This window comes from Lonchura striata, chromosome 2, assembly GCF_050655825.1.
Source record: "Lonchura striata isolate lonStrDom1 chromosome 2, ASM5065582v1, whole genome shotgun sequence".
In the NCBI taxonomy this organism is placed as follows: domain Eukaryota; kingdom Metazoa; phylum Chordata; class Aves; order Passeriformes; family Estrildidae; genus Lonchura; species Lonchura striata.
In genome coordinates this window covers 120,262,597-120,277,843 of record NC_140704.1, presented here as the reverse complement: position 1 = coordinate 120,277,843, position 15,247 = coordinate 120,262,597, and the positions used below count along the sequence as shown (strand labels likewise).

Sequence of the window (15,247 nt, the reverse complement as noted above, 5' to 3'; positions counted from 1 at the left end):
ATATATTGATACTCACACATTACCGCAAACTAACGGGATTTATAATTGGGAAAAATCAGCTACCCATGCTGCTAAGGTCATAGTCATTAAGATTTTTTTGCCGTCGTTAGAATGGATGATCTGTGAGGAAATGAACAGAAACATTTTTTGTTCAACTTGCTTGTTTGTACCTCCGCTAGTCCCATATAACACAAGAAAAGAAAAAAAGGAAAAAAAAAAAAAGGCTAACACGTTCTCCCGAAAGCCATCTTCCAGGATAAACACTGCCCGCGATCTGCTTTGATGAGAGTAAAAATCGAGACGAACATCGACACAGAAACAAACTTATCGCACCGAGGTTATTCTGATATTCCCCAAGCCAAACATCCGCGGCAGCCCAAGCGGCACGGGAAATTTAAAAAAAAAAAAATTAAAAAGAATAAAAAGGGCTTCTCGCAAATGAAAAAAAAAAAAATTTGCCCTTTTCTGTAGTGGGGAGGCACGCTCGGCCCCTTCCCAAACGAAAACAAAGGCAGAAAGTGGGTAAGTGCGGGAGAGTTGCGCGGCGCCGCGCGGCCCCGCAGCGGACAGGGAGCTCCCGGGCATCCATCGCTACTTTCCTTTTGTCCATTGTCTGTTTAAAAAACAACTACTTTAAACCCGGGCGTGAGCGGGCTGTCGGGGGGAGCCGGGGAAACCGGCTCCATTTCCAGACCGTGCCCCACGGCCACCCCCTTCCCCAGCACCCCGACCCGCCCCCCCCGAACACCCACCCGCGAAGACCGGCCCGGCAGCGCGGGGCGCGCCCGGAGGGGCTCCCCCGGCGTGGGAGCGCGTCCCCTGATTTAGCGCTACCGGGATAAATGAAGGCAACGTAATGATGGCTGCTCATTGCCTGCAGCGCCTTCTCCCTGAGACTCACTAACAACCCTGCCCCCCTCCCCCCGCCACCGCTCTCTCTCTCACACCCGCGCACACGCACAGGCGCTGCCCGCTCCCCGCCGCCCCGCACGCAGTGCCCGCCGCCGGCCCCGCTCCGCTTCCCACCGCGCCCCGCGGACCGAGGGCGCCCGGCCCCCCCCGCCCCCGCTCCGCGCCCTGACCGCTTTGGCCTCAAACCACCTTTTTCCGCTCACCCTCAAAATGGCCCGGAACGGGGTGGGGGGAAGAGCGACGAGCGGAGCGCCCCAACCCCGACCCCATGTGCGCGGCGGCGGCAGCGCCTCCCGCCCGCCCCGGCTCCGCGCCGGCGGAGCGAAGGTACCCAGCGGGGTGAAGCCCCTATTATGCGGCGTCCGCCGGCAACGCTCCGGCTGCCTCGGGTAGCGTTCTCCCTTCCCTTCCCGTCCCCTCCCTCTTTCCCCCGCTCCCCTTTCTTCTCCGGCCGCCGGGGAGCGCCGGCCGCCCCCTGCCCCCTCCCGGTGCCGCCGGGGCAGGACGATCCCCCCGCCGCGCGCACCGGCGGCCGGAGCGGCACCTCGTGCTCCCGCCTCCCTCCTCCTTCTCCTCCCTCCCCGCCCGCCTTCCTGCCGCCCGCCGCCACCCACCGCCCGGCCTCCGCTGGGGGTGCCCCCGCTGCGGCCCGGGCCCCGGCCCCGGCGACCCATGTGCCTGCGCGGAGCGGGGCGGTGCCGGGCCGAGCCGGGCCGGGCCGTGCACGGCAGGGAAGCGCCCTCACTTTGTTAGCGCTTGTTGTGCCGACGCGGCCGCCGGGAGCCGTCAGCGTGGTCAGCGGGGGAAGCGCTCCCGCGGCCATCCCGGCCGGCGCTGGGCCCCGCCGCCCCCGCCGCGCAGTTTCACTCAACTTTTCCCGGATTTTTAGTCACCCTCCAAACTTGCGGAGAGGACCGCAGGAGGTAGAAGCGGGGAAGGGGCGCCGGCGCTCCGGCTCCCCGGTGCCCTCCCCTCCCCCGAGGCGAGGCAGGCGGCCGGCCGGCCGGCCGCAGCACAACAAAAAGCCATTTACACCCGGGGAAGTGCCCCGCTGAGACACCCCCCTCAACACACACACCCCCCCCGCCCCGCCTCGCCCGGAGCCGCGGCAGGGCTCAGCATCCCCCACCCCCCCGGGCCGCCGCCGGCAGCGAGCACCCCCGCGCCGCTCCGCTCCGCCGGGGACAGAGACCTGCCGCGGGTCCTCTGCTCCATGGCCGGCGCCCGCCCTCCCTTCCTCCCTCCGCGCACAGTGAGCTGCGGGGTCACTCACCGGGCCGGTGCGTGGCCGTCGGGGACCGGTGTCCCCCGCTCGCTCCCTCGCTGCCCTCCACCGAAGGGCCGGGGAGGAGGAGGGGACACGCTCCGGAGTTGGTGCCGTCGGCCGGGGGGGCGAGGCGGGGTGCGGGTCTCGCACACAACACACACGCACACAACACACACGCACGGAGTTGCTCGCTCGCACCGGGGCTGGGCTAAGAGGGGAGGAGGGGGATCCCTGACCGGGGCGGGCAGGCGAAGGAGGGGTGGAAGGGAGGGGAAGGAGAGGAAGGGTCAGCGCGGGTCTCGGGTAGTTTCGGGGTCTCCGCCGGCTCCGCTTCGCTCCTTTGTGTAATTTCACTCGATTCAAGTTTAATCCGATAGTTCCCGAGCGAGCGAGCGCGCCCGCCGGAGCCGAGCCGAGCGCGACACCAGCCAGCCAGGCGGCTGCCGCCCCCTGCGCCCGCCCGCCCCCGCCGCCTCCCTCCTCCTCCTCCTCCTCCTCCTCCTCCTCCTCCCTCCGCCGCCACAAGGCGCGCCCCCGACACCGCCCCCTCCCCGGGGGCGAGCGCCGCTCGCGCCCCGCCCCCGCGACGTCACGGCCCCGCCCGGCATAATTTATGCAACGAGGAGAGAAGGGGGGAAAAGGGGAAAAAAAAAAAAAGAGGAGAAAAAAAAAATAGGAAACCCCCCCCGCCCCGGGCGGGGGTCACTAACCTGCCTGCGCGCGGCCCGCCAGCGCCCCGCCGGGGCTCCGGCCGCCCGCCGGCCGAGGGTGCGCTGCCGCGGGGCACGGCGGGGCACGGCGTCTTCCGTGCGCTCCCCGCCGCTCCGCGCCGCTCCGCCCCGCCCCGCCGCACTGCCCGGGCCGAGGGGGGCTCCGCTCCGCACCGCTCCGCACCGCTCCGCACCTCGGCGTCAGCGCCGCGCCCGCCCGCCCCGGCGCGTCCCGTCCCGGGAAACTCCCGGTGAAGCCCGGGGGGTGTGTTGTGTGTGAGGTGTCACTGTGTCACTGCCGCTCTTCAAACTTCCCAACCGCGGCGGCGAAACGAAACCGAGAGGCGTCCCGGGAGGCTGCCCGGCCCCCCGCCGCCCGCCGCGGCCCCGGCCTCTGCCCCCGGACGGGCAGCGGGCACCCTCCCGCCCGCCCCCCTCATCCCGGCCGCTGGGGCGGGGCGCGGGTAGGATCGCCCGAGACCGCGGCTTAGGGTGGACTTTGTCCCGAGCGGGTCGGGCTTTCAAAGGGAAGCGGCCATTAAGCGCTGCCCGCCCGCTCGCGGCAGCGCCCCCGTCCCGGCGGGGCCGCGCTCCCCCGGCACCGCACGGGCACCGGCTCTGCCGCTGCCCTGTTTGTAAGCGATGCGTTCGAATTCATGATACAAACCGAAAAAAACTCATTCCGTAAGTAAATTAGACAAATCCCACCCAAAAGTGATTTAGCGCGCTTAGCGGTCCTCCCCGCACTGCTCTGGAAACTAAATAAGCGTCTTAAAAGTATAAAGAGATTAAAGCGTAAACCCCGTGCAAAGATACTCGGCATTACAGGAATTTTCAGCGAGTCATTTGACGAGATAACTTTTTACCATCATTGTTAGTGGCAGGTTGAAGAAGTAAAAACAGTCATGTGCTCCTGAGCAGGGACACCCTCCAGCTCCTGCCGCCCCTTTTAGGGGGCTGTTCACTGCACCCACACTCGTATCTTTTCCGTGGGAAAAAAAGAAGGCGTACTTCCCTCACAGGATCTCACACAGCTTTTCCTCTACACTCTTTTAACACACAGTAAGCTGGGAGCTGGATCCAGACAACGTGAATGTCAAAAGTTTCTCAGGCTGTTGGCTCCCTCAGTCCAGGTGTCCATGTTGATTCCACAGCCATGAGGGCCATACAGCTGCAAAAATATTTCAGGCTTCTCCAGAGGAAGTATGACACTCTTCCACATTGTGTCATTCATGTCTGGCCTACTCAGTCTCTCTTGGGTTTAGGGGAGAAGGGGAGGTTAGCAGTTTGAGAGGCATCACCATCTTCCATGCAGCTGGGCCCGTGCAATCACCCAGAAAGGGGCCAGCAGCTGGGGTGGTGTTGTTCTCCCAGGTTTTCAGATGAAAAATGCAGTGAAAAGCTGACAGCATGTGATGGTGCAGTAGAATACACTCTCTGTTCTTCACCAAGGTCTTCCATGAAGTTAAAAATAACTAGTCAAAATAGTATTTAAAAACAAAACACTTTGAAGCAGCACATGCCCCAAGTATACCTTCACTAAATTTGCCCAGTTCACCATCGTTCTATTTTTGCTTGCATTTCTGTACCCTTTGAAAAAAGAAACAACAAGACAACAAACTTACACAGAGGTATTTTTGCAAGTTACTAAATGTAATCAGTTTCAGCTTTCTGTTGCAGAACGTTGACAGACCAAAGAAAAAACAGCCTAGGAACACTTACCCCAAGTCTGTTTTTCTGCATGTATCATTTAAGTGTGGCCCTAGTCTGACAGCCAAGCACCCTGGTGTAGCGTGAGCCTGCCTGGAACTCCCCTTGCTTTCAAAGATTTAAGTTCTCCAAGATTTAGGGGCACGAGAAACTCATTCTGAGACCAACTGCCAGCAGCCTCAGTGCTCCCTCTAGAACTTGTTTCAGTTTCTTGTTGAGCAGAAATCGGAGCGCAAATCTGCCAAGCATGAAAAGTGTTCAAAGCATATTGTGGTGCCAGGGCAAGCCAAAGAAATAAATGCTGCACTTCTTAAAAAAATAAATATATTAGCATGGCAGAAGCAGTGAGGGGGGGCATGGATAGGTACTTGGTTAAATGTTTGTTCCATGGGAAAAAAATGCCTACTGCATGTGTCCTGTAGAAGGCACAGAACCAGCTCCTCGGGTGCCATAAATCATCCTCACGCCGTGGCCTATGGAATCAACTGGCTTATTACTCAAGTCATAAAAATGCACAGGGAATCTCCCAATGCTTTCCAGTATCAGAAGAAACAGAATCTGCAAATAGCACTTTCACAGAAGGGGGAGAATCACGCCATTCTCTAACTCCTCGATGACAGGAAATAGAGAGTAAGGAAAAGTGCTGCAGTGGTTTCGCCACTCCAGGGTGGGACACTGTCCTGGTGTGGCACAAGTTCACGCACATTCACACTCAGTGATAGTACCAGACGTGCACAAAATACATCACTTTGCAGCTGCTACAGAGGAAAGGTTTTTGAAACCTTAATTTCTGCTTCAGCCAGTTCCCAAAGAGAAATCTGTAACTCTACAAGTTACCAACAAGGAAGCCTCACAGGAGAGTGAGGAAACAGCAACATGGCATCTTCATGATTAACCTTATTGGTAACAGCTTATTAAAATACCCAAGAGATGACAGGGATGAAAATTCACTTGTAGCCAGCCACCCAATCCTTTGTGTGCTGTTGGGAAGAAGTAATCCATCTGATGTAGGCAGCCATTTGGCTCACAGATTAGAAAGAATTTGCATTAATGGCTGAGAATTTCAACAGCAGTTGCAGAGCAAGGATATTTGTATCAACAAAACCCCAGCGAATTGCTACACTTTACCTAACCAGGTAAACTCTCAAGTTTGTGGGGATAGTTTGTACCAAGCTGAGCAAGTCACTGTGTATGACAGGCATAGCTGTGCAGAGATAAGTTAATGTACTCCATAAGTACAGCACTGTGATTACTGGGCAGCATTTAAACCTGTTTTAAAATATCACAATTACAAAATGCAAATGATATAGCATCACATGAAAATGCAAAGGCAGGTTACTTTTTCAGCAGACTTTGAAGAACCAGCATCTGTTTTAACAACTATGTACAGCAAAATGTGATCTTAAGATCTAGTCATTGTCACTTCTGCAGGTAGCAGACGACACCTCACAAACTCATGAGTCCCCAGACAAGTTGTGCACAGGGAAGCCTTCAGGCTACAAGGGCCAAGCAGTTTGTGTCTCATTCCTGACAACCCAGTCCAGGTATTGAGGTTGTTTGAGAGCTGCTGAGGGCTGTGCAGAGAGCTCAGAGCAGCCCACCCCGCTGGAGAACAACTCTGTTAAGCACATCTGGTTCCTCACCTGCTCAGCACTGTGAAGGTCCAAGCCATGCATCAGTTCCGACAGAAAGTACTTGTGCTGCTGCCATGCCCTCCAGGTGGCTTCCTCTAAAAAGCTTTTTTGCTTCAGTGAAGGAAGTTGCAGCTCCCGAGGAAATTCTGTACAGATGTACCCAAAACTAAAAAACTTATCCTCTCACAGGCTTGCTTTTACTTTTATTCATGCAAGGAGAGATGTGAAACCATACAGTGAGCCCAAGCTTGTGCTTGGAGTAACTGCCTTCTGAGCACTTCAGGCTCAGCATTCAGGATGCCATTTCATAGTCTCAGACATCATGTTTTGTCCCATGGTTGCTGGGAAGTGGCTCTAAAGTCACACAGCCCTGACACACACTCACATTTCATTAATCTTTGAACACTGTTTCAGTCAAATGAAGTGAAAAAGTCAAATGGTGTCTTTTTCTCAAACTTTGAGTTTTTCTCAAAGCTTCTCAAAATTTACAGAGCAATGGGAGCACACGAGACAGAGTGTGTAGTGGCCAACAGAGCACAGGTGATAGTGATATGCCATAAGGTAAAGGAAAACAATATTTTTTCTGAAGGAATCGTTCACTAACCCATGGCATGCTGAAATACCAAAAGCACGTGGATTTTGGTAAGTACCAGGAAGCAACAGACTCGTGTCAGAAAGAACAACTTGAACAACTTCAGCTGAAGAGCTAAAAGTGCTGGAAATATAAGTGCTACAAGGAGCCACCCTGTGGCACCAGCAAGCTAAGGGAACAGAGGGCAAGCCAGGGTAGACACTTGTGTGGGTTGGTCAGGTTTTGGTTTTTTTTTTTTTTTTTTTTGGAAACTCAAGCCAGCCATAGTGACAAAAGCTGGAACTGGCCCAAACAGCCACTTCTGTGGCAGGGAACTCTTTAGCTGAGGATCTGAACCAGAAAAGCAGAGGGGCAGTGAGCTCTAGCAGCTCTTGCCCACATGCCACTCACCTGTCAGGCCTCTCAGGAGCAGAGCTCTCTGATGCCTCATCCTTGGGAATCCAGCAACAAGAATGAAATACTACTCCCAAAATTTATTCTTTTATGTGGAAGTGTTCTAATAGACCATTATCTCTCATATAACAACATACAGCTCTCTCAAGGCTAATTTAAGGACATAACCAAAGACTTTTAGGAGGGAATAGGGGAAAAGGCTGTCTGACACAGCACACTGTGACCCGTCAATGTAGGTGGCATGGGTGCACACACAGCTGTGGGCAACTGTCCCCAGCCTGTCTGTACTCAGTCTCTCCAAAATGCTGCCCGGGTACTGCCTGTGATGATCTGGATACCTGGAAGGCAGCACCCACCCAAGTGCCAGTGGCACAGAGGTGACAAACAACTCACTGTCCCTCCCAAATACACTCACCACTTAGTTTACTGGTGTATGAGGCAGGATCACTTTGCTTTCTATTTAAATTCTGATCTAACAGGCCAGTGCCTGACTGCTCACCTCAGGCTCCTTGTTCCAACTACTACTGGAGACAAGACCAGGCCACCTCTTTAATCAGGAACAGTAGTGGATTCTTATAAAAATGGAGAAATCCCACACAACTGACCTACTCTACATCATCCCTGCTGGTGAGAACGTTTGCTCTTGGACCATGACATGAACTGACAGCTTCACGGTTGGTTTTGTTTTCACTAATGTGCAGAAGCAGCACTAAGGACTCCCATTTCCATCTTTGACGGCTCAGCAGAATGTGCCTCTTCTTATATGGAGAGACACAGCTATCGCAGCACTGGCAATTCCTGACCTTTGTCCTTAATAAATGCAAGGCATCGTATCTAAGAATGAAGTCACACCCCTGCCCAAAGTATCAGCTGAACTAAAAACACAGCAACTCATCTGCTTAGCAACACGGGCTGCCACCAACATCACTTCCTCCTGAAATACAAAGTTCAGTGCGCGGGCTCCACCCTGACTCAGAGCCGCCCGTAAAATTGGATCTGACTCGCTGAGAGGTCACGTCTCCTTGCTGTGAACAGGACTTTCCACAGCAGCAATATTTCACTGGAACTTCCCAATGCACAGGCAGGGAGGGAGGGAGGGAGGAAACACTGCCACAGTCACGGAGTTCACCTGCCGAGAAGGCAAGGCACTGACGTTCATATTTCCAGTCTGTCCTTCCTGACAGATTTTTCAGAACAGGTACTGAATAACTTGTTCCTTCTGTGGACTGGGAAGCAAGAGTGATTTCTCATCATTTCTTCCTGGGTTTGCATGTGCAAGGAGCACCTAGGTGTGACATCCTTGGATGTAACTACAGATGTTGTCATTGCTTGTTTTGAAATGGGAAGCAATATAAAACCTATGGCCAAACACAAACTTATAATATTCTTGAAAAATATCTACAAACTATCCTTGAAAAATACTTATAAACTGTTTTTCCTACTTATGTTAATTGAGAAAAAATACATTTAAAATTGTTCCATTTTATAACTTTTAAAAACCTTTTGTTATAACCATGTGTTTGTTTTTCTAAATGCTTCATAAAACTGCAAGTCTACAACAATTGAAAAATCCATTTATTTATATAGTTAAGTTAAATGTGGTTTCTTTCTGATTCTTCTATTCTGAAAGAGGATCAACTAACAGGATGATACCGTTTTCTCATTAAACTCAGGTCCACTCCCCTCCCCACTTGGTAAACTTATAGGAAGGGGGCTGAGAGGAATCTGAAGAGACCATCTGGTCCTCCCAAGCTGCACAAAGATAGGATAAAGTAGCCCCAGACAATCCCCAACAGATGTTTGTCTAACCTGTTCTTAGCAATCTTCTGTGGAGCAGAGAGCCAAACTTCCTAGGTAGCTTGTTCTGGTATTTCACCAGTATTCAAAAACAATTGATCAAACCTCTAATCCTTTACACATTGGAAAATTTATCTAATTCCCTCTAAAAGTTATTTTTAAGACTCAATGTCCTTTCACCACTTCCTTTTGTATTCTATTTGCTTTCTCTCCCTGTTCTGTACTTCATTTTTCTGCACAGACCATGAAACCAAGGACCATGTGGCAGTTGGGAACTCAGTGGAGTCATCTTTACATTGTTCTTGATGACTTACATATGCCACCTATTGATAAATCCTAAGAGAGCATTTTGCAGGAGCACTGCATCATCCACTGCAATTTTGTTAGTGATGCTCTACAAACTCCCTATAACCATCTACCCTGACTTCTCCATGAAACTGATGATTTTTCCTATATGAAGTTCATTTTGATTTCTATACTGATCATCCACAGTGGTCACTGTCCTCCTAGCTTGGTGAAATTGAGATACTTCACAAACATACTCTGCATTACACCCATTCAGTTTATTTATTGTCTTCCTGTACACTGGCTTTATCATGGGACTATCCTGGTGCCTTATAGCAGAGTAATTTGTGACATCTCTCCTGTTTCTTTCCTTCTCTGTCTTGTCCTTTCTCTCTCTAGAATGGCATGCATGGAAAATTTGGTTTCAGAAGGATATAGAGACATAAATAAAACCATTGTATGTTTATACAGGGAAAAAAGTATAATAAATTGTTCCTCCACTATTTCATACCCAGCTCTGAGAGATCAGTCTCATACATTGTGAAGTTGATAAAACAGTTTCATTCACAGTTAAGTCTAAAGCTTATGGAAACGTTTTTTTGTTACAGAGTAGCAAAGGTGCCAGCTGTGGTCTTCATTTCACTAACACAAAACAATTTAAGGGACAAAAATTTAAATATTAATTAATACTTAGTTACGGAAAAACACAGTTTGGGGGAAAAGGAAAATGCACTCACACATTAGTTATTTGGGTATAGGGATATTTAAAAATGTAAGATATATTCAGCAAGTGTGTAAGGACTTAAACATACTTGTACGATCTTCACAGTTCCTCACAGCCCAGACAAACATGTATCATTAGTGGAGCAGTTCACTGCAAGAAAAGAAAAAACTGATTGGCTAGACAAAGTCTGATCACAGCACTAATGAATAGTTTGTGTCAGAAGAGACCTCAAAGAGCCATCTCTCCAACCATCTGCAATGTCCAGGGACATCTGCAACTCAATCAGGTTGCTCACAGCCCAGTCCAACCTGACCTTGCATGTTTCCAGGGATGGGGCATTGACCACCTCTGGGCAACTTGTGCCAGTACTTCACCACCTTCATTGTAATAAAAACCCTTCTAAGCAGAAAAGTATTTAATAGAATACACCATTAATTGAACCTTTAAACAAAAGGTACTCTGGAATAGCAACTCACAAGTAAGGGAACACTTCACTTCATAGGAGACATGATCTGACTCCATGAGGTGCTGCATACTCATCACTCGTGCTGATATGATTTGAAAGCAGAGGTGTTCTCTGATGTGCCAGAAATAAAGCTGGAGCTCCAGGTTAGTGTTAAAAGCACCATTCTGCATGTTTTCTGTTTCTGTTTTGCCTAAATATCCCACATTTGTTTTATCCCTTAAAAGGAACACCTTGCCTCTGCAGCACTGAGGGAACTCCCCTGAAAGCTGGCCAGAAACTCACCTCTCCTGTCCACAGGTTTGTTTATACTTTGGGTATGACAGGCAACTTACACAATCATTGTATTTGCTGGTACACTCTGATGAACAGAACCTTGTTTCAGTTAAGGTGGGAAGATTTTGTGCCTTCACCTGGTGGCGGCTGAGAAGGGAGGGGATTTCAGGCACATCTGTAATGCCACAGGTCCCATTCCAAAGGCTGCCCACTCTGGCAGCACTGCATGGAACAGCACAGCTCAGCAGCAATGGACCAATTGTTTTCTCTCTTAAAAAACACAAGTCAGAACATGCTGAATATTCCGCACTGTGCACAGATTGTATCACAGCTTCCAAGGCAGCAGGTTTTTACCTGGAGCTTGTCTATAACTTAACAGAAAAGCTGTAAACTAGTTGCTAAAAGATGAAGATAACAGATGCAGCACTGGCACGAACATTCATCTTTGGTGTAGCAGGTTACTAACATGACTTTTGAGTCAGAACACTGCACATGCTCTCAGGCTTTTTTATTTAATAAGTAACAAACAACACACCATATCCACCTTGCAATCTGTTGGGAAATAAGAAACATTGACATGGTAGCTAAAAAATCCCAAATGTGATGGCAGTCATATTGATGCAAACTTCCTGGAAACCAAGTTTCATGATGCATAAAAGCTGCTTGCTTTCTCCAGAGGCAGGTTTAGCTTTTTGAGTTATATTTGCTGTTGTACAACCACCAGAAGTTGACACAGTACGTTATATACAACAGAGCTCCCCAGAACATTATCAAATCAACATAAGTTAAGGCAGACACTTAATATCTCAGTCAAGGTAGTACAACTCTCTTAGTTTTGTACCTTAGTCTGAATGGCAGGCAGTTCTTAGGGCTTGGGTGAAAGGGAATTGCAGCAGGATGAAGGGAGGAGCAGGAAAAGGCCCACTTCCACATGGAGTTGCTTTTTATAAGCCTCCCTGCTACTAAACAGGCAATCCCAGTGCTTTCAATGATTGTCCCATGGGAACATTGCTGACAAAGGCCCAAATACACAGTTTATTCTTGATCCAGAAAAAAGGAGAGCCTTCAGAGAAATAAGGAGAGGGATCATCAATTCAATATGCTGGAAAGACCTTTCTTTGTCGCTACCCTCCACAGAGATTTAAAGCTAGCAAGACACAGATTGCCAAAGAGAAGGAGCAACAGCAGGCCTTGAATTTTTTTCAAGTAGAAAATATTATTAGAAGTTCTCCGGTGCCAAAGACAGCAGCACATTGAACACTCTGCTGTCTTGGGTCTTCCATGCATGTTTATACAGAAGCACAATGGCATTGTAAGGGTTATCATCAAAGCCAGTAAGTCCTTCAACCCTCCTACCAATCCCTAGAAACAATCTTCTGAAAAACAGAGATACCACCAGAAATACACACACACAACTGAAATAAAGTTACAGGCTATACATGTTTTTAAACCCTCCCTGTTCTTTCCCCTGGTCTAAATGCCATAAAATCCCAGCAGCTTAAACTGCTCTGAGAATTTTAAACCTATCATTCACCAAAAATCGCAAGTTTCATTACACATTTTTCACCCCCTTTAAAAATGAAAAAGCAGATCCAGCTTTCAGCAGAAGTGAGACTATTGCTTCACCATGATTAGATATAAGCAAGGGAAAACAAACCAGGCAGTGCTGGGGCCTAACACTGTCAGCACTCGTTCCGTACGCAGCGCTTTGCTGGGCACCTCTCAGCTCCAGCACACATGGTAGTTTTTGCAAGATCATGGCCTTGCTTTAGTATAACACAATCAAGATAATTTTTACAAGGTCAGAAAGTTGGAATAAGAGGAAACAAAATCCAGGCCAGTTGTGTCTGGAATCAATTAGGCTTATGTGCTTTTCAGATTCTGCTTGTCTTTCTATTAAATAGTATTTCAATGTATACTTTCTATTAGTATGCACATAAAAACATGCAGTACATAAAATATGTTTCTTCATTTATTTAAACCCACCTAAATTAGGGATGTCAAAAAGGAAGAGGTGTTCATCTGTGAGTGTTGAAATTGTTCTTTTGGCATTTACAGTTTAGTTATCCGCCTCCTCAATGACAAACTGCTCAGAAGGGCCAAATGTCCAGGCATGTCTGTGGTGTACTCTTACCTGTCCAAAAAGCAAATTAAAACTGAAGCATTCAATCGGCTAAATACCAGATATGTCTGCTGTCAACTTTTAAGTATTTTGTTGAGTTGTAAGATTTAGAGGAAAAAACCCATTTTGTTTTGCCTTTGCACAATAAAATTTGTTGTCTAATCATCACATTCAGTACTGAATCATCCACAGAAGATTTCAGTTAAGGAAAGGTTGACTTTATAAGGAATTTCCATTTTCTCTAATGAAGCCAGTCTAACTTACACTAAAATGAAAGCCAGTGCCTGTACAGAAGGAATGCACAGGAACACATAATCCAGAGGGATTTGTGCTGCATTTGCAAGTAAAACAGGTGACAGTAAAAATATTGATCTCTTGCTCATGTTGTGAAAAAAATTTACATGCATAAAAATTATATCGTCTAACCATTTAAAGATCAGAATATTTACTTTTGTTGCTTCTTTTCTCACCTTCGTTTTGCCAAGTATGAAAATAAAGCGGAAGAATTTGTTCTTCCTCCACTTCAGTAACTTCTTAACGTAAAGGTTGGAATTATTGTGGATCGCACTATAAATAACAATATGCAGTGAAGAAAGTAAAACCCATCAGTTTCCCTATTATTTTTTTAAGCAGAAGAGTTATGTGCTGTGTTTCCAGTTATTAACTGGGCTCAGAGCCGGCTCGGTACCACAACACACGGGTCATCACCGCTCCTGCTGGAGCTAGGTCAGAGGAGGAACTCGGGGAAGAGCTCCAGGCAGATTCTGCAGGGTCAGGGAGGAGCGACAGGCCGGGCTGCCCTTGGAGTGACACAGAAACCCATTGCCTGGTGGCAGGGAATGCTTTTCCTCACGCAGTCACCCCTCCCACGCTTCCGTGCAGCCTCACAATGGTGCGGCTCCACACGCGGGCGGCGAGGGGAGGACGCGGCCGCCTGCAAGGGCGGAGGTCGAGCAAGCGAACGCATCCCGGAGGGAAGCCCCGGGTGGGCTGAAGAAGCGGCCTGGCTTCCGCACGGCCATTGTTCTTTCCGGGAACGGGACGCCGCGTATCCCGCATCCCTGTCCGCCGGGCGGGGCGGGCTCCCCGCGCCTTTGCGCGCTCCCGCTCCCGGAGGGCTTCGCTCCTTTGAAAGGTCCCGCTGCTCTGCGGCTCTGATCCCCGGGCCGCAGCGGGGCAGGAGCACCGAGCCCCCTCCCTCCCTCCCGAGCGGCTCCGCTCACACAAGCTCGCACCCCGCCCCTCCCGCCGCCGTTCCGTGCTCCCAGGGACGCGCAGGGAGCCCCGGGACACCGCCTCAGGATCGGGCCGGGATGGAGAGGGGCCGGGAGGCGCGCCCCCCTCGTGGGGCCGCCTCGCAGGGAAGATCGAGCCGGGCGCCTCCCGGGGCGACGGGGGGAGCCCCGCGGAGATGGCGGGACCGACCCCAGCGGGTCGGAGGTTGCCGTGGCGACGGACCAACACCGTCCCCCGGGACCGGGCTCCGCGGGAGCCACCGGCCCGGTGCGCTTCTCACCGCCTCCCACGGGGAACCCCGTCCCGCCCCTCCCGCGGCCACCCCCGCGCAGCGACGTCAGCTCGGACGGGCTTTCCTGCCCCGGCGGCGCCCGCTCGCCGCCATCGGTCACCGCCATCGGTCCCCGCCATCGGTCCCCGCCATCGGTCCCCGCCATCGGTCCCCGCCATCGGTCCCCGCACCGGCGCCGTGTGCCGAGACCCGTCGGGGCCGCGCTCCGTGGGGACCGCCGTGTGCGGTGCCCGCCGCCACCTCCGCGCCCCCCGTGCAGGCAAAGCTGCACCCGTTTAAGCTAAGCCCCCTGTAGACGTATTTATTTCGGTTTAATAGGTGTTTATGGTATGTTAGCCCGGACCTGTTCCTAATCAATCCGAGCTTAATCAAAATAACGCAGACTTATACCGGCCCCGGTGCCAGCTGAGCAGGTGTTACCTCGCACCTGTGGCTAAGCCGGTGGTGGGGCGGCCGGGGAGCGACGGCCTCCGGTGCCCGGGGCAGCCGGGCCGGCGAGAGGGCGAGGGCTCTGCCCGGCCAGCGCTGCATTGGCCTCTCCCCTCCCGGCCGGACCGACCGCTGCCGCGATGGTTCGAACCAAAGCACGCGAAGCTCAACAGCCGTCCCCGGCAGGATGGGGAAAGAGGAAGTTAGGGCACAGGGAGGTCGGGGTAGACTTTTTTCATTTTCTGTCCTGGTTCACGCTAGAAACACATGGTCGTGGTAACAGCGCTGGGAGGAGGAATTACCTCATGGAATTGCAAGCACTTTCCAAGTAAAGGTGGAGTCTGGAGCAAACCGGAGATCCAGCTGATAGTGGTTGATAAGCCTAGGGAGTATCGCATTGCTGCT

General features: G+C 51.2%; 2 protein-coding genes across 10 annotated transcripts in view; both read right to left on the bottom strand.

The window, feature by feature from the left end:
• CHD7 (chromodomain helicase DNA binding protein 7) overlaps positions 1-15,247 on the bottom strand; it is a 145,129-nt gene that overhangs the window by 129,849 nt on the left and 33 nt on the right. For 3 of the 9 annotated variants that reach the window (XM_021555647.3, XM_021555654.3, XM_085573854.1), the window contains exons 1-2: positions 2,186-2,637; positions 17-120 (exon numbers count right to left, since the gene is read on the bottom strand). The exons of 1 other annotated variant lie outside the window; for it this stretch is intronic. The gene's annotated coding sequence lies outside the window, so the exon portion shown is untranslated. Of the gene's footprint in view, positions 1-16; positions 121-1,115; positions 1,409-1,526; positions 1,587-2,185; positions 2,638-2,889; positions 3,035-15,247 lie in introns of those variants that run through there. 5 more of the 9 variants (XM_085573851.1, XM_021555649.3, XM_021555648.4 and 2 more) reach the window with 5 other exon arrangements.
• On the bottom strand, positions 3,443-15,247 carry LOC146768399 (uncharacterized). Its single transcript, XM_085573855.1, has 2 exons — positions 12,750-15,247; positions 3,443-4,479 (listed from the first exon to the last, which is right to left on the bottom strand). The coding sequence occupies exon 1, from the start codon at positions 14,556-14,558 to the stop codon at positions 13,770-13,772; it is 789 nt and encodes a 262-aa protein (XP_085429981.1). The 5' UTR covers positions 14,559-15,247; the 3' UTR covers positions 3,443-4,479; positions 12,750-13,769.

What these genes read in the sequence shown, in the direction of transcription:
- LOC146768399 (XM_085573855.1), bottom strand. Translation starts at nt 14,558, where the DNA reads ATGGCGGGGACCGATGGCGGGGACCGATGGCGGGGACCGATGGCGGTG.